Genomic DNA, 24,098 nt, shown 5'->3' with positions numbered 1-24,098 from the left:
CTACGACAACTAAAGGGCTGGAAACTTTGTTTTCACTGAGGGAAGAAATGGGAGTTAGAGAGTGGGTGGACTTTTGTGTCTTTTTGTATGTTTTAACTGTAGAATATGGCTTAGATATAAGACTGTAATGTAGCATATAGCAAAACTGGAGTAAAGTATTGGACATGTGATGCATGAATATTATTTTCTTTGCTTTTTAGAATAATTAAAAGGAAAAAAAATTGAACACAAGGTTGTAGGTTTGCATCCAGTGAGTAGCTTTTTGTTTTGTTTTGTTTTGTTTTGTTTTGTTTTGTTTTGTTTTGTTTTGTTTTGTGAAAATATCAAAGTAGATGGAAAGACTTCTGAAAGCTAGTAATGCAGTCACATACAGTTACATACATTGGTGATGTACCTAAGCGATGCGTAAGCCAGAGAGCAGTCTGCTAAATGATGTCATTTCAGAGGGTAAACACTTGCTCTTCTTCATCTGAACTGAATAAAGGATCTAGATGGGAGTGACTCAAACTAACTCACCATGCCTGTAATGACTCGGCTGTCCTCTGTATATGTAAGGAGGTCTCAAATGGGCGGAATTGTTATTCAACCCTACGATAAAATAAAAGCTTGAGACTGGGGAGGAGGTGTACATCTGTGCCTTCCTTCGTCTCTTAAGGGTTCTGCTGTGTCGCTGCTCCCTCAGGACCCGACCCACTCAGCAAAACACGCATGATGATGCACACATGCAACTGAACCTCTGTGCGTAATGAGGAAAAATAGATTTATCATCTTAAATGCAAAGTGGGGAAATTTACACACAAATAAGTTTCTCTACTTGAGTGACACAATTTCATTCTTCACAGGGAAGGGAGCACATAAATATGAGATGGCTTCATACATACTTACAGAAGCGAATCAAATGAGAAGTCAAAGCAGCGTTTCAGCTTTACAGAAAACATCACGTCGCTTCATACATTATTAATATTCACTCATATATTTGTTGTGTTCTTTTGAGTTTGTTGAAAAACTTTTTTTTTTTTTTACTGTTGATGTGTCTGATCTGAGGAGCAGAATTTGAAGGTTAAACTGGCTCCCGATTTCCCCCAAAAAAAGGGGCCCCCAGTTTGGGATGAGAAAAGTTCATGACTTATTTTGGTTAATGTATTGCTACAGTCCAGGGGCGGGAAATTTAGTCTGAGGAGCAGTCAAGCCCAAAGAAAAGAGGCGATAAGAGAAAAAAATGGTGACATGATGGGACAACTAAATAAAATGAAACAATAAAGTGACAATGTTATGTGTAAGTATGAAATAAAATGCTAAAATAATGTGCAAAAAATGATGGTTGGACATGTCTTTGGATATAGACAGAAGCAAATGCTGCCTACACACTGTTCACCAAACTTCTCCACTTCAGCTTTAGGAAATATTAGATGCATCCTCTCAGTTTCACTTGGATTTGGGACGACTTTCAAATGGAGCTCACAAATAATCCTCGAATAATAATCCTAATAGCTCGAGATAGAGTTTTCACCGTAAAAGCGTCTCTAATATCTCGACCGCTTCTGGTCTCCTGCTCATCTTCTGAGTGCAGAAGAACCAGATGTTGGTCTGATTGAGCCAAAATCTGTCGGAGAAGAGAGCTAGTATTCCAACTTGGTGCGCCAGCACGGCCCATTATTTATGGATGAATTATTCATAAACAAACTCCTACGTTCTTTCCTTGTTACTTTACTGCAGGAGTGAAATTGGACTTGAAGTGGTGGTGCGTGTCTCCCTCTTGACCTCCCCGGGGAGCTGCAAAGTGGGCCGGGGGATAGATAGCGCCATGATAGGGATTCATTTATGTGGTTGGAGGAAGTGAAGAGGAAACAACAGAAGAGTTTCCACTCTTAAGCTCCTGCTAGAATCTTTCCTTCTCTTCAACAACTTAAGAGCTGCCGGGAACGCTGCCGTTTTAATGGAAGTCCTGCTGCAATATGAAGTTTCAAAAGAAGAGAATTGATATTCAAAGACGCGGTGGAGGGGAAAGGACGTGCGCCACTCTGTTTTGCAGATTTAGGAACGGGAACAGTGTGGTGGAATGGAAGCGCACAAGCAGGCTGTTGAGAAATATTTTTGCCACTCAAATTCTTTAGTTTAATTTCAGATAGAGGATGGAAGTTGCGTGATCATGTACGAAACATTTCTCCTAAACTTGTTGTTTGTCAAGGGCGACCTAGAGTTTGCTTTCTTTTTGCTGTACACTGTTCAGTATTTAAACTGGCCTGTGTCATGTCTTGTACGTCGTTCTTCACCTTTTACTTAAACAAAAACACTACATTTGCAAACTTGATATACACAATACCGTTTCCAATAATGCAGGAATTAAAAAAAAAAGCACTTACTAAGGGCATATTAACACAAAGAACCAAACCAGAAAAAATACAAAAATTTAATTTTTTTTGTATCAGATCGAAATGTAACCTAAAGGAAGACTTTATCAACAGTCACCTGCAGACAATATACTTTTGCCATGCCATGCCAAAGTGAGCTTACTTACAGTACAAGACACCACAACTTAGTGATGACTATTATGAACACAACTATCCTTCCACCCTAAAATGTATCTATTTAATGCCCTGCACTTCAGCAGTTTCCCCCTATTTATATAGTGAATAGCAGTGGCGTGTCTTGTTTACTGTGCATCTTGCATGGGTTACAAGTCGGTGGCTAACTCACAGGATCTGAGGAACTGAACAGCATTTAGGTCGAGGATTTCTCTGCATAACTTTGAGTTGTTTTGACTTGCATGGTCTGTGTATCAGGGAGAAAATAGGGGCCAACACAAACATTTCTGTGAGCACAAACTGTATGGTCTACTTGGTTACATAGACTCACACGATGGTGTCAAACAGTTTACTGTTTCGCAAAGTTCGGAGTGGTGTTTTGCTTAAATCGTGAGCTCCAAGATGTTTTCCTACAGACGGTGGTGCTGCGTTTACTTGCCGCCTGGGACGCAGTGTTTGCTGTTTTTAAACTTTACCGTTAGTAGTTCAAATAAGCTCAACCCTTGACACACACAGAAACACAGAAAAACACTGGTGGGACAGCGCTAGAAATGTGTTCAGACTTACTCACCAGTGAGTTAGTAAGCTATTTTGGTCCTGTTCTGAAGAGAATTCAACACTTTTGATCGCCAACTACTCACCGCCTTTTACTTGTCTGTTTAATCTAAAAGCACCTTGTGTTTCAGACTTAACTTGACAAGAAGGAGAAGGAAATTAAGTGGTAGTCATTGGCATGTGTCCCCTGCTTGGTTCTGTAAGACCCACTTTGGAGCCAAAAAAGTGAGATGAATAAAGATTGTAGGCAATAAAAATGAGTTGTTGAGCGTGAGGGATTTGGAAATCTTTTGTTGAACCAGATCAGTGAACTACAGTGTTTGGATTGACAGAAGTTTTAAAGAGAAGCAGAGCGGTGTGGGGATCAAACAGCGGGAGATCAAATGTAAGTCGTCTCCAGTGGAACGCTATCGCTGAAGAAAAGGGACACGTGACCCCATCTCCATCCCCAGGGGCCACATGGGACAGTTGTACTGCTCCGTCCCCTGTCCAACCTGTCAGCGCTGACTGTGAGGACAGTGTTGGAGCCTGGGCAGCTCGGAGCAGATCAGTGAGGAGCTTTGACGTCCCTCAGAGGCGGCGCCTCCACCCGTGCTGCACGGCCCGTTTCCACTTTGATCCCTATCCCTGGTGTGCAAGCCGCCGACACGGAAGGTTAATGGACATTTAACCCTGCGTCACCTCCGTCGTCCCAGTTGTGTTTTAACACCTTTGACAATGTGACCCTGAATTACTGATCACTAGCTTCACCCATGCGTTTGTGTGTGAGTGTGTGTGTGCGGTGAACACACTTGTACATACCTCGTCTTAGAACCACGGGGCTTGAGGAGGTGACTTCATTACAAGCTCTATCTTGGTTTGTCGCGCTGGATTGAGCTGAAGACTGAAGTTCTCCAGGCGGCTGAAAATAGTGTTTCATGTCAAAGCCTCTTGCTCTCTGCTGCACCTCAGCACGCCCATTTATTAGAATCACAAGCACCGACGCGGAGAGGCGTGTTGTTGTTCCGACTGATGGATTCTACTTTGTTTTATAGTGCAGGAGCTGCAGCCGGCTGCCAACTAATGGAGGTGTTTGTGGATTCGGAAATAGTTTTATTTGGCCTTTATAAACACACCAAGCAGGTCAATGTGCAATAACAAGGTGCAAGAACACCTTCTGTCAGTAAAAGTTTACAGCTCATTTGCAGGGCTGGGACTATTTTTGGGGATTTTGACTCCCTATTCTGTTGAGAAAGACTCAATTTATTTTCTCTATTTGTTTTCTTCAATACAATAACCAAGTTATCATGTATTGTGTTTGCTTTTGGGTTTCTTTGTTGTTACATCATATGATTTGTGTATGAGAGGAAGCTCATTTATCATCCTTTAGATAAAGTTAAAAGAAGCAATAAAAAGTTGGTGACCCCTGTGTCAGACACTGCTTAAGAGCGATCATCGTAACGCTGGTTAAACTGGTTTAATGGTCTCTTCAGACACGTGAAGCTCTCCACTTTGCTGCTGTCATTCAGGCTAATAAAATCACCTGATATTGGCAAATCAGTTTTTTGTGTTTTGCACAAGAAACAGCAGCTGGATTCATTTGAAGAGGCAGCTGAGTCACAAGACGAAGCTCTGGATTTACCGATCGATCTACGCTCCCACCCTCATCTATGGTCACGAGCTTTGGGTCATGACCGAAAGGATGAGATGGCGGATACAAGCGGCTGAGATGAGTTTCCTCCGCAGGGTGGCACCCTTAGAGATAGGGTGAGGAGTTCGGTCATCCGGGAGGAGCTCGGGGTGGAGCCGCTGCTCCTCCACATGGAGAGGAACCAGCTGAGGTGGCTCGGGCATCTGATCCAGATGCCCCCTGGACGCCTCCCTGGGGAGGTGTTCTACTGGGAGGAGACCCCGGGGAAGACCCAGGACTCGCTGGAGAGATGATGTCTCCGGTCTGGCCTGGGAACGCCTTGGGATCCCCCTGGGAAGAGCTGGAGGAGGTTTGTGCGGATCGGGAAGTTTGGGCTTCCTTGCTCCGAATGCTGCCTCCGCGACCCGACCCCGGATAAGTGGCAGAAGAAGGTGAAGGTGAAGGTCTGGCTGGATCGTGTGACAAAGCAAGAGTTCATCTGGCTGGTTCGGTTTTTGTTTTTTAAATTTTGTTCAGCCATGACTCAAAGCTCAAGTGGCCACGCGGCAGATGGTGTGTTGAGTGTATCAGAGCTTGAAATAGTTTGCGTTGACACAGACATATAAATGTATCATCTGTGGCAACACACCGCACAGGTGGCAGGCTTGAACAAAACGGCTGCTACAAACGTCCTGTTTCGACAACCTTGACAAGGTTATTGGTGGAAAAGTCTAAAACGATTTGATGGGACTCCTCGTGTTTGACCTATTTACTTTTTAATTTTCAATCACCTGAGGCGAAACGCTGCGCTCTACTCTTCGTTATAATTGCCCCATTCATTATCAGGACCCACTTTTAACTTTGCGTTTACCTGACAACTTTCCTTATCTCCATCCAGCGCCTTTGTTTTTCATTAATTTCCAGAATGCTGCTAAATGACTGAGAGGATGAGGGGGAATATCTGCCTTTGCGTCCGCCGCCTGCTCCACAATGAATCCATATGTCTTGCTGTTATCAGAAGTCGCTGTGCGAGTTCTTGGATATCACTTCCTCACGTGCTCGGATTTGAAATGCCGACCTTTCCTCTGCCAACTCCACTAATGGAAACCTGAAATAGAAAAGAAATCAGCCTCCTTTTTTTTTTTTTTTTTTTTTTTTTGGGATAATGAGCCCATGTTCTATTTTCCATTGCCAACTGTTCCTGACCTGCTGCTACTAGTTGAATCGTTGCAAAAAGATCAGGCTCAAAACCTAAAATTACATTTGGACCTAAACTGTCATGTCGCTATGACAGTAGAGGAATCTGTCAGTTTAATAGATCAACTAGATTTTATTTTTAATTTTAGTTTCCATAAGGTTAAAATCTGACAATAATTTAGTCTAAAGCTTTCACTGTCTTTGATAGCATGACTGATATAACTCAATGACCTTCTTCACCTTCACCTTCTTCTGCCGCTTATCCGGGGTCGGGTCGTGGAGGCAGCATTCGGAGCAAGGAAGCCCAAACTTCCCGATCCGCACAAACCTCCTCCAGCTCTTCCCGGGGGATCCCGAGGCGTTCCCAGGCCAGACCGGAGACATCATCTCTCCAGCGAGTCCTGGGTCTTCCCCGGGGTCTCCTCCTGGTAGGACATGCCCGGAACACCTCCCCAGGGAGGCGTCCAGGGAGCATCTGGATCAGATGCCCGAGCCACCTCAGCTGGTTCCTCTCGATGTGTTGGAGCAGCGGCTCCACCCCGAGCTCCTCCCGGATGACCGAACTCCTCACCCTATCTCTAAGGGTGCGCCCAGCCTCCCTGCGGAGGAAACTCATCTCAGCCGCTTGTGTCCGCCATCTCATCCTTTCGGTCACTACCCAAAGCTCGTGACCATAGGTGAGGGTGGGAACGTAGATCGATCGGTAAATAGAGAGCTTCGTCTTGTGACTCAGCTGCCTCTTCACCCCGACGGTCCGATACAACTCAATGACTCTGAATGAAAAAGTAAAAATAAAACAAGCCAATAAATAGTTTTAAAACGTTTTAAAAAGACATTGCATATTTTTATGAATGAGTATGAATATGTGGAGCTAATGTTAGTTACACTATTTTCAATGACATTGAAAATATGAACAGTTATCAGAAATAAATATTCATAACTACATTAAATAAATCAAAATATATAAATAAATAATAAAAACAAAAGGCTACAAATACATAAAAACATTAACACACAGTGGACAAGATCATTTTTCATCTTTCATTTTTCTGTCTCTCAGTTGACAATGCAATGCGGAAAGAAGAAGATGAAATGTAAATCGAGTTTCTACACAGCAGCTTCAACATCACAGTCGAAGTGCTTCAGTGATGAGCGAACTCCTTCGCTACTCCCATAGTATTTTTGTTGTATTGACACTGTTCAAATACCAAAAGGTGCGGCTACGCCGGGAATTAAATCACTTTTCTCGGACATATGACCGAAGATTCCCGAAGTATTCCAGGATTTGTCCTGAAAATTTCTCATTGCAATGAATGAGAGGACAAAGGACATCGGAATTTTAGCAACTATTTCACGGCTTACAATTCATATTTTACCTAGAAGCTTAAAACGTAGTCTCACTCCTCCACTCTGAGTATCATCAAAAATCTGAACCAACTTGTATAGCTTGTGATTATATCAGCAACGTAGAACATAGAAATGGTCAAAAAGTGTAGTCGGATGAAGCAGAGCGGAAAATGTAAGGCAAAGATTGTGTCGCAGAAAATCGTTTTTCTCCAGTTTTCGAGATGTACTTGGTCCCTCTGGCGAGATGTGTTCAGAAAACCTGTAGCACATTCAGAATTTCCCTGAGACTCACAAATGTCCAGCCAAACCCGGCTTTCGACTGCATTTACTGTCATTATATGTGGAGGACGTGGATGAGAGAAAAACATAAACGTTCACTCATTTTCAACTCGCCGTATGCTGCAAACCATTTATTGTGGAAATATGAAAGTTGGGCTGGATATGGAGGAGGGGCACAGGATCCTTATTTTTGCTCTATCTGCTATGGTTTTTGGGATATTGTCTGTTGTTCAGAAGGTACAATTTGACTTCACGCCACAGAGGACTCACACAGCAGTTCCTTCAGAAGCTGCATCGTCTCCTTTCTGTCTGTAATTCATTTATCCAAATTAAATCCCCGCGCTACTTATAATGATGGAGGTCAACGTTTTTCTGGTTTTCATGTTTATCGCCATTTGTTCGAAACAAAGCTTCTCTGGCTCTCATTATTGGGTTGAAACAAATCCGCGTCCTCTGAACGTGCAACTTGGCAGCCGCTTCTATTTTCCCTCTCAGCTCCAACTATGAATCTGGCGGCACAGCTACAGTTCACACATCAGACACCTCCGTCCTTGAACAAACGTCTGCTCCACCACCTCTTTGGAGACCAAGTCGATTCTTTTCTTCTCACCTGTGACCATCTACGTGTCACAGTTATTACCCTCCGCGCTCTCCGCCCGCTCTTTTCTGCTCCTCTACTGTAGCAGGCTTCACAATGAAGCCTTTTGCATCCATCCAGGTTGCTATGATACTAGTCCACCCAAATAAAAAAGCTTCTCCTCTGGCTTTCAAGAGAAATGCAGCTGCGGGAGAATAAAACAGATGCTGTGTTTGTTGTTCTTTTAAAAGTCCTCCTTTTCCTGGGAGGCACTACCTTTTTATTTTGATGTATAAATAAGACTTGCCTTGCTTTTATCACTTATTTCCAGCATTTAATGCCTTTTAAAGAGGCTGGATCCTGCTGTCGACCGTGACGTTGCCATGTGTAGTCCTTGATCTCCAGGCTGCCCAGGTGTGAGAGTGTTTTTTTTTATTTAATCTTTCGATTAAAACGATTAAGAAGTGAGCTGATGAATCTAGAAAATAATAAAAAATTTGGATCAGCACTGAAACACTGAAATCACCAGAGTGAGCCTCATGTTGGGTGAATGAATACCACAATAACAAACTTGAAAAACAGCCCCTGATAACTTTTTTATTTTGGCCTCAGATAACCATGACACTGTAGGTGGAAGTTCCTCTTGTCATTTCCACAAACCTGCCGTGTAAAAAAAGTACCCACAGCTATAACCGTTGTAGTCTGAAAACTTTCCAATCCAAGCTGTAAGAAGTTTCCAGAGTCCTTGATGAAAATATGATCCGAAAAAAAAAAGCATGCGTTTGAATATGAATGACTAACCTTTTACAACGCTCTCCTCTGTCCCAACTTTGTTTTGTTTTGTGTGATTTATGGCGCGCTAGTCATTGGAAGGACACTGCTGCCCTCTATTACCTCAAGTCATTTATTTTTGGAGCTGAAATACTGCAGAATGGAAAGTGAGATTATCCAAGGAACTTTCAAGGTGTTAAAAGATTTCTAATCTCCGTCCAACACCTTTTCTTGTTGGCTGCAGCTCTAAATGAACTTATGACATTTTAAAATTCTATTTATATTGATTTAGAATTGATCTGTCAGATGCAATCAATGAAGGACCTGACAAAGGAGAGGAGACGTAAACCTCTTCCTCTACCTTGAACGTCCTGTTTACACTCAAACTGCACTCTACAAGATGCAATGAACAGAGTCTTTGATCCAAGGACATGAAGGGAATGGATTGTTGACCTTTTTGCTTGAAATGACGGAAGATCTTTCAACCCAACAAGTCCCCTGTACTGTTAGTTAGATACCCTCCTTTTTTTTGTCCCATGTCCACTGTCGCTTTGCTCAAAATTAACCAGTTCGCGTCTGGTTTGCACTGAAAGCAGCTTGTGGAATGATATATATATAGCTATATTACGCAGTAGTCGGCGCTTTAAAGGGCAACAATAAAGCAGCCTTGTAGGAATAGCATGTTAATTATCGGATGTGCTGGGTGGCCATATAGGTGATAGAATAGAGACGGAGCGGAGTGTGACAAGTCCCGCCTGTGTTTCACACGCTCGCCTGTGCGGTGGAAACACAAAGCTTTCATCCCCCCTGCCCTCCTCCCACTGCACTTGCCATTTCAATTTCTTTACAAAAGAAGACGGTGCCCACTGTCTAAGTCCTTTCAAGTTCTTGGATAAATAAACGTGGCGCAGACTGTGGTATAACATGCCACAAATAAACAACTTTTGAACGGGAACAGAGATGAGCTTATTATTTGATGGAACCGACTGGATAACAAGAGTCTCCAAGCGAAGGCTGGGGGTCTGTTTGGAATGCAGCACAGTTTCATGCTAATGAACAAGAGTGGATATTTTGTGTCTCTGCCCGTGTGCAGATCTCGGCGTGGATAAGGAACAAAGGACAACTCTGACGCCTGAGAGTTAATGGTAAAGTCACAAATAGTTTCTCTAAGTTTACGGGGCATAATGATCGGAATGGTGGAATGACTCTTGAACCCATGGGGAATTAAGATGAACATTTTTCCGCGCCCCAGGATGCATGTGAAGAACTGCTCTTGTATGAGATGGTGTGAGACCTTTAATTTCTCTTTCTGACAACCTGCATTCAGGCGATGGGTCGCGAATCGAATGACTGAGGGAGCGTTTACTCCGCCTCAGAGTCGACCAGTGTCATCATGAAAGGTTGCCTGTATTAAAAATAAGTTCAAAACTACGATCGTGAACCAAAGTCCACCACACTCTCCACAACTGTCAAGCGTCATGGAGCTGGAGAGCAGCGTGGCGCGTCATGTTCATGTATGCCAGTCCAATGCAGCGAGTGAGCTGCGTGTTTATCGAATTTATTGTGAGACGCAGCATTGTCATCGTGGAGATTGTGTTTGCCGGTACATCTTGTACGATAAGTTACCACCCATCCCTAGAATACAGACTATATTATTAGTTGTACCAGTGATAATGTGTGTCTTTATGGCTAATAGACGAATGCTTCTGTATTCTGTCCTCAGTTTGGTCTCAGTCTTGGTCTCACCACCCTCATGGACTCATCCCATATGGCGCATCATGATCGCTCCACTGAGCACTTTACCATTGCTTATTGTGTACGATTGGGTTTCAACACTTGACTCCACTCCACTGGTGTGTGGCTTAGTCTGCCCCAAATTTCATTTTCCACTGTGGAAAATATCAGATGGTAAATCAGACTAATGCTCCAGGAGTGTGTTTTATGCCCGTCCTTGGCACGATGTTTCAGGGCAGAGCTTCTCGCCAGGCATGATGGCACTGAGTGTTTCCAGCCAGGCCTTGGCCCCTCCAGCCCCCTCCCTCCATCCATCTCTTCCTACCACTGTCTGAAATTCAATTGACCTTTTGTTCCACCTCGCAGCGGACAGGCACAGGCCAGCACACCAGTAGCCAACGCCGGAGCTCTCCTGCCTCTTTATTTGATCTGTCCCGCTGAATCCATTGCTTTCATTACCTTCCCAAACACCCACTGCACTCTGTCGCCCGCTCTTTTACTGTCCTCTGCTGCTACATCATCTTTTATCGGCTGCCACGCTCCTCAGCCTGGCACTTCTCAATTGTCCGACTGGACATAGCACACAGGTGAAGAGTTCCCCTCCTCCTATTCTCTTCTATTCCTTCCGCGATAGCTTCCATTTAGCTTGCTTTTTAAACACAGCACTCCTCCTCATTCTCTGGGCAAAAGTGCTGAGGTAGTTTCCGTGTCACTCCTGATCTCGGAACTGCTTTGCTGTTACAATCCCTTTGGCGACCACCAGCTGTCAATCATTTTGATCTTTGGGATTCTTCCCGACGACTCCATGAAAGCACGTAATTACGTCTTCAGTGAAACAAGCACGATTGTCTCAACATCACTTTCTACTCCTTTTTTCCGCGGATGATTCTCAGATCCTTCCTGTCATGGGAGTCCGGTTCAGCACCTTGTGCTCGCCCTGGTGTCAAAGTCATTAAAGCTTCTGTTTCCTCCTCTCCTTGTCTTCCTCTGCTCCTCTCTGGGTTCAGGTCTGCTGAGTCTGTGATACATAATACAGGGCAAAAGCTGCGGAAACTGAAGCCGACGTTGGCTTTGCTTTCATGAAGCGTGTCTCTTTCAGCTGCACTGATCAGTCGGAATATCGAGTGAGGTGGATGTTTTATTGTTGGCTCCATCTCCGATAAGTAAAGAAGATTTGAAGGCACAGTTAGAGATACCTGCCGAGCAACAAAAGCTGGGTTGGTGGTTGGTATGCTGACAAAATGGGAGGATACCATGGACGGTCCTGTTCCCTGGCAACAAGTATTTTGCCCCTCTTTCACCAATCATCCTGAGCTGCAAACCCTTTTTTTGGTTTCCTCAAATGGAAACAAAACAGCCAACAATGTTGCGACAAAACTGTAGCACATGATCAAGGCAGTGCTTTCTCTGCCAGAATAGTCGAAGTTGAGTGTCAACCGACCTGATAAGAAACGGCAGCTCATATCCTTTTTTTTCCCCCCCGACACTGAATATATTTATTCACACGGAGTCTTTTTATCCGATCTAAGCTGAGTGAAACAGTAAACAAATCAAAACAAACCTGCATTATTGTCGCCATTAGTTACCTCTCTGCACTGGCGTCTGTGTGCGTGATTTATACAAAGAATCAGGACACAAAAGGAAGTGGGGCCATCAATACCAACTGTCAGTCAACGCTTTCAGATATATTATGTCGACGCTAATGCTCGTAGCCGCTCATTATATTATCAATCAATCAAACTTTATTTAAAAAGCACATGTCACACAATGTGACTGCAGCACTAGGAGCTTTTGTGAGTCATAGAAACAAACTTCTGCAGAGTTTGCAGCAGACGAACAAAACACTGCAGGAGGAAAAGAAAAAGAAATAAATAAAAAAGAAGAATTTTTAAAAGCTTATTTTCAAAATGACAGATATACAAACTACTATTTACGACAAATTAATGTAAAAATAATGTAATACCTAATATATAAACACATGAACAATCTACTGTCAGTGAATGTAGAAAAATATAATAAACTTAATATCACATAATGTAACAAACAATCGAGTCTGAACTGATGTCATGCCGTGTATGAACTGTTTAGCTTGATGGCTAATGCTACAGACTCTGCAGTCCTCAGTGAAAGCTGCCAACAACACCATTCCAACAAATCGCCAGTCTAGTTGAATAAATGTACACATTCTATATGACAGCTTTATCCACACGCTACATTTTGGACTATATATATATATATATATATATATATATATATATATATATATATATATATATATATATATATATATATATATATATATATATATATATATATATATATAAATATAATATTATTTATTTATTTATTTATTTATAAAGTTGCCACCGAAAAACAGGGTCATACACTCTAAAATTTCGTTGGACCGCCTTTAGCTTTGACTACCGCACGCATTCGCTGTGGCATTGTTTCGATAAGCTTCTGTAATGTCACAAGATTTATTTCCATCCAGTGTTGCATTCATTTTTCACCAAGATCTTGCTTTGATGATGGTAGAACACAACAGACTCGTGGATCACATCGATCCTGCTCACACTGTATAGAAGGACATATGAAGGAAGGATGTCAGAACTATTAAAACCAATGCATGGTATAGAGCCAGTGATATAGTCGGCTTAGTTATTAGCAGAAATGTCAGCGGCCTGTCTCAGTCAGAGGACGAGGCACACTTTCCCCCGCAGTCTCCCGTGGTGAAGCTCTAATGAGAAGGAATCAAGTGTTTCATCTCGTCCACTTACGGATGACATGAAGCCCTTAAGCAGCAGGTGAGAGTCTGCAAAGAGGCCGGCGCCGCATATTAACAGATGGACTCTCAAAGTCAACACCCAGGATATTTGTAATACCTCGGTGAGTCAGCACATTTCAGAGGTGGAGCCGGGAATGCGAGCTGTTGCATCAGTCTGCCGGGCTCAGCTGGTGACCGGGACGGACCAGAGCTGTGGACCTGGTGTTACTATTGTCCTAGTCTCATTCCACCGGGAACAAAAGAGATGCAGTGATGCTCAAACAGGCTGTCACACTATTCTTCTCACTCTATTTACCCGAACAAAGACACAATTCACTTAAACAGGCGGGATTGTCTCGAGCTGTTGGCAACAAGTTAACAAGTCATAATAACATTCCCTTTTGGGCGGAGAGTGAAAGCAACAGACCTTCAAGTCACTCGTCTAAAACAACCTCTATACGTTGTGTTTCCTGCAATATGAGTGCAAATATAAGTCTCACTTTCAGTGAATGAAGCTGAATGATTCTCCGCTCAACACATGTCTGTGCCAGCTGGATGACAGTCAGCGAATGCTGCCGTCGGAGTGAGAGTTCAAGTCAGTACCAGCTCCTGAGGGAGGTGCCAACAGCGGCTGCCACATTTCCCCCAGAGCCTGGATATTTTTACAAGTCTTTTAATGAGGGCGTCACGAGAGTCAGAGCCAGGGCTCATGAAAGAACCGAGTCAGTCTTCTACCCTCCAATTTGATCAGGAATAAAGTGCCAGAGCCTGCACTTCTTAAAGAGAGGCATCGAACATGAGGAGAGGACTACAGGTGGATTTTAATTTTAAGGTCAAGGGAGATCATTTTGACTGCTAGTCTCGACTGCAGGCCATATTTTGCTGTATTGTTTTACCAATGGTGACAACAATATTCTCAGTGTTTCACTTATTAATACTTGTCAACAAATGCTTATCCAAGAGTCTCACAGAGGCTTTTGTGAGGATACAAAGTGCATTGCAAAAATAAAAGGGGATTGGTTTGACATCAGTTAAAATGTGGTGGATTTTACGCTGAGAATAAACTCATTACTGCACAGCACTGCTATTATGTCACAATGAACTGAATTTCATTTTGGAAATATGTTGCTGCTGTTTCATTGTATTTTGGTGCTGATTCCAGTATCTTTAATAGTAGTTGTATTATTATTATTATTATTATTACTGTCATACTTTTTAATTCTACATTTATTTATTATTTTGTGGAAGAAATTTCCGTCAGCATTATTTGTTTCTCATCACTCTACACTGTAACATACCATTCATTTTGCTATTTCATTCACTGTACATTACAGTTAGAAAAATATGGATCAGTTTTCCTATGTCATGTGTTATGGGGTGAAAGGTTTACTATTAGTTCCTTGTGTTATGACACATTCACCATATGTTTTGTCTTCATAATGCTGGCGTCACACTGGCCTCTATTTGTTTATATGTTTTTGTCATGAATGATTCCTAATAGTGGCGCAATGATAATGATTTTCAATTTTTGTTGAATAAATGCTTTAGATTTCAATAACATGACTTTTTGCATTAGCAAAGTTGAGTCGCTACAACCCCATTTTCCTTTTCATGCATCATACTTCTGTTTCCGTCCCTTGTGAAGTGGATAACCAGCTGCAGGAAACAGTCAACGTCCACCTCAAACATTGGTTATGTGCTCATGACTATGTGGGATGTGGAAAGTCTGGAAAGACGCAGCCCAAACTTTTCTTTGCAAAGGTTAAAGACTTCATTCAGAGAAACAAACAATTCAACCTTTAGTTCGTCCTCTGTTGCGATCGTTGTTTGAAGTGGATTATGAATGGAGCGCACAGGCTCTCTCCTACCATGATTCATCTTTGTGTGTCTTTGAGTGACCCCTCGACATTCCTCGCGATAAAGGGCCACAGATGTTTGCCCGCGGAAGCTCAGGAGACAAGGCTCCTCAAACAGGCGAGCACAAGTGCGCCAGGGTGATTTGCATCTGCAAAACTGCTGCATGTGGCCTCTCAGAGCAAGTGCCCCCGTACGACCTTCAGCTCACCTTCTGCTCTGACGGACTGAAGGAGCCATATGTCCAGGGCGAAAGGAAACTCCCAGTTCGGATCAGTTTGAAATACTTACACAGGGGAATTCCTCAAGAAGTCGTCATGACCTTTGCTGTTTGTTTTTGTTCGTCCACAGGCTCGTCTTATTACGACAATGTGAGGCCGCTGGCGTATCCGGATTCTGATGCAGTTCTTATCTGTTTTGACATCAGCCGTCCAGAGACGTTGGACAGTGTCATCAAGAAGGTTGGTATGAAATAGTTTTCCTCCTCTTCTATCTGTGTGTATCAACATTGGCGGAAGGTGTGCGGTTGTTATGAAGTCACAGATTTATATGTTTCAGTGAGCACCTTTTCAATGCATCCTCCCTCTGATGGTACAGGAAAAAGTATCTTAAACAAGAAACTCAGGCTGATCATACAAGTTTTACGATCGGGCTTTTTAAAGCACTTTCTTTTAAATAGCACTTTCTCAAAAAATGTTCGACCACCAGCTGTGACAAAGACATAATTGTTCATAGGAAAAAAATGACTGAGATTATCTTCAATGTATTGCAAAAATATCACTTTATTTGAGAAAAAAAATCAGGCTGATGTTTGAAATGAAAAGCGTTTTTGGATTGGCATCATGTTTTTTGGTATCATTTTTTATAACATTAGGATTGTGAGGCCAGCTGGCCACTGCTGTGGTGATGGCCAAGGAGGACCCTCTATTCCAGAGGAGTCCAAAGTCTTCTGGAAAGGGCAGCAGTTTTGTTCCGACCGATCAAGTTTAACCAAAGAAGTATCAGCTGAAGCTGTTTTCCGACACCTTATGAGTGAAGCTGTGTGCGCTAGTTGGGTTGGAATGAAAACCTACACCCTTGAGGACCGGTTTGGACACCCCTGTTCTAGAAGGTGGACGTCCTGGAAGTTCTTGTGTGTTGCTTCTCGGGGTGAAATGAGGGTTTTGTTACACGCTAAGTGACGTCTTCTGCTCCTGTCGGCAACATGTATTTTCCTGATGTTGATAAAACACTTGTGGAGATTAAGGAGCGGAAAAAGATTCTGGGGTGCGGAAGGTTTGAAACTGTGGACTGAGACTAGTTTTGTCCTCACTCTTATTTGGTGGGAAATAAAGTGAGTCTCTAGTCTATTTTCTCTCCGACTATATTTGGCATGTTTCTGTATACAAAACTTCAGAACGTCACACGTCTCAAACATGTAGTTCTCATCCGGTCATGAATCTTAAAAGAAATCTAGTGAGGTTGTATTTAAATATCCCTTAACAAGTTGAACCTTTTTAATTTCTTCAGTTTGCATTATGGGGCGGTAATATTACCACCAGTCCAAGCAGCAAAAGTGCAAATAAATCATATCCAAACGAGTAGAAAGTATCCTGTTGGAGACTGTGGCTTCTGCAGGGGGTTGTGTGATGTGATTGGAGCAGAGCAAAACAGATCATATAGTACTATAATTCAATCATAAAACTCATGAAAACACAGCTATGAAATGAGAAATTACACTAGTTATGTGACTTGAAAAATATCACTTTAGTCACACACAGAAAACAGTGTTTAAAATCTGGTTATATGTGTGTGGATTTAGTCCTATATATGAGAAAAAACATGCCCGTTCAACCACAACAGAGCTCTGTTCTGAATCAGATGAAAACAGCCCCACTTGACCTCGGCTCCCCTCCACATGAAAAGGTCAGCCTTTTCAAATGTATTTGTGGGAGAGTTCAATCAGCCGACAAACAGCTGTGCTCCAGAATTCAGTGCGACGCGAATGCTAGCCTGCGAATGACCTGTCAAATATTAGACAGGTCATTCGCAGATGACTGGATCGTAAAGAGCAACGACGAAACGTATGAGGAAGACTTCATGAAGGGACTGGGTTGACTGTAGACGTGTTGGAATTGTCATCACCAACTGTGAAATTTGGGAGGTGAACCAGACATGGAGCCTCGGAGGGCGAGGCTTGGGTCGTGGGTGTGTTTTACACAGTTGTTAAATCCATGCGCAGACTCTGGGAGTCTCCGCGTGTCACATAAAACCTCTGCTTCTTCGCTCATCTTGCATCCATGTGCCCTGGCGAGCAGCAGTGTACCACAGTTGGTTCCCACGGCTGACTTGCTGACGTGTTTAGTGGTCTGTGGGGAGCTGCTGAAATGCCCCCGCAGACTGTGTAGCTCTAACCCACAGCACCTTGTTTTGAAGCCCACAAATATCTCCCATGCCTGAGCGCACTCTGTCAACAGGGGGAAGCAGAGCCGCGGTCAGGCTTTGAGCTTTTCCCATGAAGCCGCTGGCAGGGGGGTTACCATGACCTCTGACCCTGAGCTGTCGCCGTGGTAATCTCAAAACTGGGCCGCATGGAAAAGCTGTTGCACAATCGCCTTCCTGAATCAGACTCTCGACCCCTGATGGTGAGGGGGTCAGAGAAGTTGCTGGATGACAGCAGGGTTAAACAATCAGAGCTTTGGATTAGGCACCGTCCACAGAGGAGGGCGGGTTTTTTTGGGTTTGTTTTTTTTTCACTGACACCGTGAGGTAAGGCAGATGGCATTTGGAGTATGTTTGGCACGCCTGCCTGGTTGTGGCTTTTAGGAACACGATTAGATTCCAACGTGAAAACCATTTTCCCTCAACCCTTTCCCACTGAAGTTAAGACACATGAGCTGCTAGCTGGTGGCACTGACCACCTGTAACTCAATGGGCAGTTACTGTGGCTAACTGACGGTAAAGGGAAGGGAAAACAGCCGCTTGGAGTGGACGCCCCGCAGCGTCAGAGTCCAACCTGCTGGTACACAACCCCACCGAGAGCATCAACATATTCACGTGGAGTGGGGAGAGAAAGCTGGCGGGCGAAGCTTGTCGCACTCCACAGCGGATGAAACTGTGTGTAATAAGTGGAGATTTGTGGCAAGATTAATGGAAGTTTGGGAAGTGATGTTCAATAAAAATGCAATGGTTGAACTGATAACAAAATAGACAAGGCAATAAATGGAGATGAAAAACGCTCGACTCCTGCATCCGGTGTTACCTGTCAAGTACAATATATGTAACCTTGAATTCTGATCTCAGTCACAAGCCATTCCTCCCGGGCCTTTTGCCTTTCCCACTTTCATCCTCCGCCAGACAGCAAGTGCTTGGGTGGTCCCTCTCCTAAGGTACATCAATTTCAGCAGCAGACCCTCAGAAGTGTGCGGCGTGTGACACGACTCGGCTCGGTTATAAACTGTCCACACAATGGTTTGGAGCAGTGTTTATGACAAAGCTTTGTCGGAGTGGAGCGGGGAGAGAAACCAGAGTTCCACCTACTGGAGGTCCAAAACCAGCTCTGTCATAGTGAACATCCATATTGTTGGTCATAAATAATACATGGATGCCTTTGAATATAAAATGAATCTGAAGAATATCAGCGTCGCACACTCATACATATCTGACATTTGAAAAGTGTTTCTTAATATTTCATCCTGACAAGCTCACTGCCGAAGAAAGACAGCCGCTCATGGAGGGAAACAGTGGAAAAAAATGTCTTATTTTTTATGCTTCATAGACTCGATAAGCAGATGATATGTAGCATAAAAAAATCCTAAATTTGTGTGACGTGTTTTTGCAATATTATTTCAAGTGTAGTGTAGCACACAAACCTTTTTGTCCCTCACTAACCTCTAGACCCGTCAAGGTCAGTTAAACTGCCATAACCCTTTAGGAGATGATATTGAGTGCGGCATTTCCATTTGTATGATGATGAAATTGTTAGCAAAAATGTGATCTCTGATGTGATCGTGGATTCATTGGGATGTGTGAGGATATGTGAGGGGATATTGCGGCTCATTCCGCCGAGCACTGCGGCTGGCTGAGCTCCAGCAAAGATGGTCACATTTAAATATAATGTCTTAATGGTAGCTGACTCCATTGCCGCTCTGACTTACCCCCACTATCATCTGGTGGAGCGTTGCTAAGACATCTGAATCCCTTCAATCGCTTTAGCTTAAATGTATGTCATCGAGAGTCCATCAGTCTCTGTAAGCTCAGTTATTAAGTGGTGCAGGAGCCGGAGATCAACAGCCTCACTTCTGTCCCGGATATTTATATGTCTCCACTCTGGTTCATTCACAGTGGCAAGGAGAGACGCAGGAGTTTTGTCCCAACGCTAAGATAGTGCTGGTGGGCTGCAAGTTGGACATGAGGACGGACGTCAACACGCTGAGGGAGCTGTCCAAGCAGCGCCTCATACCTGTCACCCACGAGCAGGTGAGTGCAGTGTCGACTTTCAAGGTAGATACTGGTGACGTGGCAACAGCAAGGCCCATGCGTGTAGCAGCAGTTGTGCATTTGAAGCTCTGCTGTTCTGTGCTATGGGACAAGGGAAGTCAAATACGGGTCTGGAGTGACCCATTCAATGAGATTGGTCTGGTGCCATGTTGTACTGCAGCACTCAAAAGAACGACAAAGATAGAACTGAGAAATCCCAGCTAGAGTTTTCAGCTTATTAAACGCACAGTGATTTGCTGGTTGCAGAGAAATATTAATTTAATTTTTTTTTCTTTTTATTATTTAAAAAATATTTTTTAGTCCATTTGTCCTTTAATTGCTGATTTTCACTGTCCACTTTTTAAAATTTTATTTTCAAACACCTCATTTTTGTGCAATAAACCTAGCAAAGTCAGAGTCAGTGTCGCATGTGTCAGTAATTTACCATTAGTTATTTAACATTACAATAATATTTTGACTAGAAATGGAAAACAATTGACAAAAAAAAGAAATTTACAACTTTATAAAATGAAAAAAAACCTAATTTTATATATATATACATATATATATATATATATATATATATATATATATATATATATATATATATATATATATATATATATATATATAATTTTTATTATTATTTGTTCTTTATCTCTAATATTTTTGTTTTTGTTGTTGCTTGTTGTTACAGTGTTGATCCTAAAGAAGCATATAAGCAAGAAATAAAAGCTTTTGTTTTTCTGTATTTTGTGTATTTGTGTGAAAGAGTTTGTTTTTGTGTCTTTATATGTATTATACTTGATATAAAAAGTTAATTACCAAAAAAAAAGGAAATAACTATATAATGTATATACTATATAATGTTTAAATAATACCAATAAGCAAAGTGAGATGGTGAATTTTAACTTCATGTCAATAAATAAGATCGATAAAAATCAAAAAATAAAGTCTGAGCAGCCAGGTGGTCTCTCTCACTGTCTATGACGGTTTCAACCTGGCCTTGAAAGAAACTCTACAAATGTGAGACAACACTCCCAAACCAACGGTTCCAACTAAAAGAAAATCTTTTTCACTTCACGTTTTTTAATGCGCTACACATTCAATAAACCGATCGGCTACACTGCTCTCAAAGAATCAGCTCTGTACCGTGTGGCTTGTATCAGTTCCATTGAGCTCAATGGTATCAATGACATGTCAAATACTCAAATAGGTGTAGAATTATATGGACAAAAATACAATTTGGGAAATAAAATAGAGTTTAAAAAGTCACAATGTGGGTGAAAGAAAGCTGCTCGGTGAAGGCCTCTTTTTCTAGTTTCATTTTGTGGTGTTATATATTATTAGAGTATATTGGCTGTATTCATATTTAAGTATGCTAATGGACATTATGACATTGCTATAATAATAATTTTATCAATCTCCTTTAAGATATTATTGCATGCAATTGAGGATACCTTTTTTTTTTGGACACAATATTTCCGGCTGCAGCACCTATTGTTAGGGGAAACGCTTCAGTAATAATCCTCGCAGTCTCGTGTGGTTTGCGTCCTTGTCTCGTCCGTGTTGTTACAACAAAATATTAAAACTTAATCACCTCATAAGCTTCTGCAACTAATGAAGATTCACAGAGCAGCGCGTCAGATTGTGTCGGAGCGGCGGGATGATATGCGAGTCAGGCGCAGTTGTGGTCAGGCGGGGCCGCCAGAAGGAGTCAGTTCAGCTTTCAAAACAACAACGGGTGCAGGAAAGGAATTAGAAAGCGGTTGAGCTGTAATTTGGAAGATCAGCACCGGTGTGTGCCGGGGTCCTTCGGGAGGCGAGTGAGTGAGGATGTGAGCGCGGTGCGGCTCCAGAGGGACGCGCTGCTGCTGGGCTTGGCATTTTGACCGAAATGTGCTGACGTGCGATTTGAGGTGGCTCAGGGCGAGAGGTGGTGCCTAGAAATCCAATTTTTTTTTTTGTGGAGCAGTGAAAGACTCATGCAGATTCAATGGTTTTCATGACGCAGAATGAATTAAAACATTGACGTTGACGGATGAGTGACTCCTAGCGTTACGTGTCGACCTCTGAGTCAAGGTCACATTTCTATACTGTGCCAGGTGACTTCCTGCTCACTGACTGAACCTGTACAAACCATCTGTTCTAAATGCATCTAAAAAACTTTAGGTTTAAGCTTCTAGTGCTGAGGCTTCATGAAACTCATTTTCAGACCCGACTAGATGGCGCTGTTCGCTCAGAAAATCTTTGCATTTGAACGTATTTTTCAATGACACCACAGCACAAAATGTTCAAACCAATAGCACCTCCCACTGGGCTATGAAAGCAACAACACTGTGTCATGAAGCCTCTCCTGGTCTCAGTGGAAATGGGACTGCTGCCTCCTGCTGTCCGATTGAGTGTACTGCGTTCAACAATGTCTCAAATGAAATTATATCAACATCAATAAATAACAATATTGATTAAAAAAAATACAAAAAAACGAGTGGGTTCAAATGAGCAGTTTGAAAAGTATTTTTTAAAAGTCGAATCCCCTCGAACAAATCATATTCTCATTCTTCTTTAAGTCCATTCCATTTTTATTATTTTTCTCTATTATCATATTTTTCTATTTTCTACCACCTCCCTATCCACACATTTGTTTCCTCCCAATCCCCATTTATTATAATTCATTTGTAAGCTACCTTGTCCTCTTTCCCTCTCCAATAAAATCAGCGTGGGTCTCATAAATCCCCAGTTGATCTTGCTTTTGAAAAGGACATTTTCCGGTGTAATTCCACAGGAACTCTTTGTAGTGACTTTGAGCCTCTTCATAAAAATAAAAGATGGAGCGTAAAACAGAGTGTAAAATTTTATTGAGTTACAGCTTGGTCTTTTTTCGCCGATCGAAAGCTGCCGATAATAAACATTTTAGGGCTCTAATCCAATAAACGTTATCCCGTTGTTGATCTTTAATTGAATTCCGACACGGAGCAGCAGTAGTCAGTCGGAGTGACCACCAGCTGAACGCCACATTTCCGCACTAATCCACCTGAGATCCGATCACTCCTCTCCGCTTCCCGCGGGTTCACCTCCAGCTTCCACCTTAAATAGTTTCAGCGCTGCTTATTTTGCTGCCGTGATAAATATCAAGATGATAGGAAGAGTGTGTCGAGGAGATTTCGGAAGTCGCAGGAAATATATATGGCGTTATGTCATGGAACACCTCTAACAAACTGTGTTTCGCAGGGGAGCACCATCGCCAGGCAGATCGGAGCAGTGGCCTACGTGGAGTGCACCTCCAAAGTCTCGGAGAACAGCGTCCGGGACGTGTTCCACATCACCACGCTGGCGTCGGTACGACGGCCGCACAAGCCACAGCTGAAGCGCAGCAGCTCCCGCAGGGGTCTAAAGCGAGTGTCCCAGCTACCCCTCCCACCCCTGCCGGGTCGGACTGAACAAATGGACCAGGCGCCCGCCATGAGGAAGGACCGTGCCAAGAGCTGCGTGCTCATGTAGAGACCCGCACTAACTGTGTACATATATATAAAAAAAAAAAAGCAGAAATATATAACAGAGGAAGTCTATTTATTGTTTTGGCCTCATATTTTATTTTTTTGCAATACAGAGGAGCTAGGAAAGAGATGTCTCTGCTTTTTATTATTTTTGGTAATGTGTGCATATATATATTTTGGGCGACTAAAAGACGATGGACGCCCAAACCCGTTTGTCAGGGGACATCTGCTGAAGAACTGCTTTTGCATATTAAAATTTTGCATATTTTAATATCCAAAATGGATGTTAAAATGGAGCAGATTTTCCCTGGAGCTAGTGAGGAGAGAAGGTGTCGGAGACGGACTCCTGTTCTTGAGGAGAGACATCAAGTGAGTCTGCAAAGGACGACCTCAGAGATCTGCAGCCTGAGATGAGATTTTGGGGACTGTTGTCACAGTATGTGTGTGTGTGTGTGTGTGTGTGTGTGTGTGCGTGTGTGTCTAGATGGTACTACCACAAGTGCATTTTTTTGACAGGAAGAAAAAGAAGCCAAGATCAGTCTGATCCTGCTTACCTGATTTAACACTCTTTTCTCTGTCAACTCTGATGGTGTCACTTTCATTCACTGCTGCTCATTAAAAAAAAAGATGTTTTCTGTGTGGAAAGTAGTGTGGTGACAATGTTGGGGTGATTTTTGCTGTACTTTCACTGACGTCTCAAATAAAGCTGACTCTTTTAGGTGAGAGATCACTGCTTGGCTCAAGAGTTTTCACTCGGGGAGGTTTCCACACGACACGGCCTGGGCGATCTGGGGGCCCCTGTGGCCCTCGAGGTCAGTGTCAAACTGGTGTCCTGGTTTAGTTGTCTGTGCCGACTGGTCCATCTCTTGTGTTACTAATTTTAGTGACTGTATTTACTCGAGAACCCTTCACATATCTATGGAAAGACTTC

At 42.8% G+C, this 24,098-nt stretch overlaps 1 protein-coding gene across 1 annotated transcript in view; it reads left to right on the top strand.

Moving 5' to 3' along the window:
• rnd2 (Rho family GTPase 2) overlaps positions 1-23,897 on the top strand; it is a 37,085-nt gene extending 13,188 nt beyond the window's left edge. The window contains exons 3-5 of the mRNA XM_053851867.1: positions 15,564-15,673; positions 19,536-19,670; positions 22,902-23,897. Coding sequence (XP_053707842.1) covers positions 15,564-15,673; positions 19,536-19,670; positions 22,902-23,171 — 515 coding nt within the window. The 3' untranslated portion in view covers positions 23,172-23,897. The remainder of the gene's footprint in view (positions 1-15,563; positions 15,674-19,535; positions 19,671-22,901) is intronic.
• Positions 23,898-24,098: the final 201 nt, after the last annotated feature.

The sequence above is a fragment of the Synchiropus splendidus genome, chromosome 19 (genome assembly GCF_027744825.2).
Source record: "Synchiropus splendidus isolate RoL2022-P1 chromosome 19, RoL_Sspl_1.0, whole genome shotgun sequence".
In the NCBI taxonomy this organism is placed as follows: domain Eukaryota; kingdom Metazoa; phylum Chordata; class Actinopteri; order Syngnathiformes; family Callionymidae; genus Synchiropus; species Synchiropus splendidus.
This window is presented reverse-complemented; position numbering and strand designations above follow the sequence as displayed.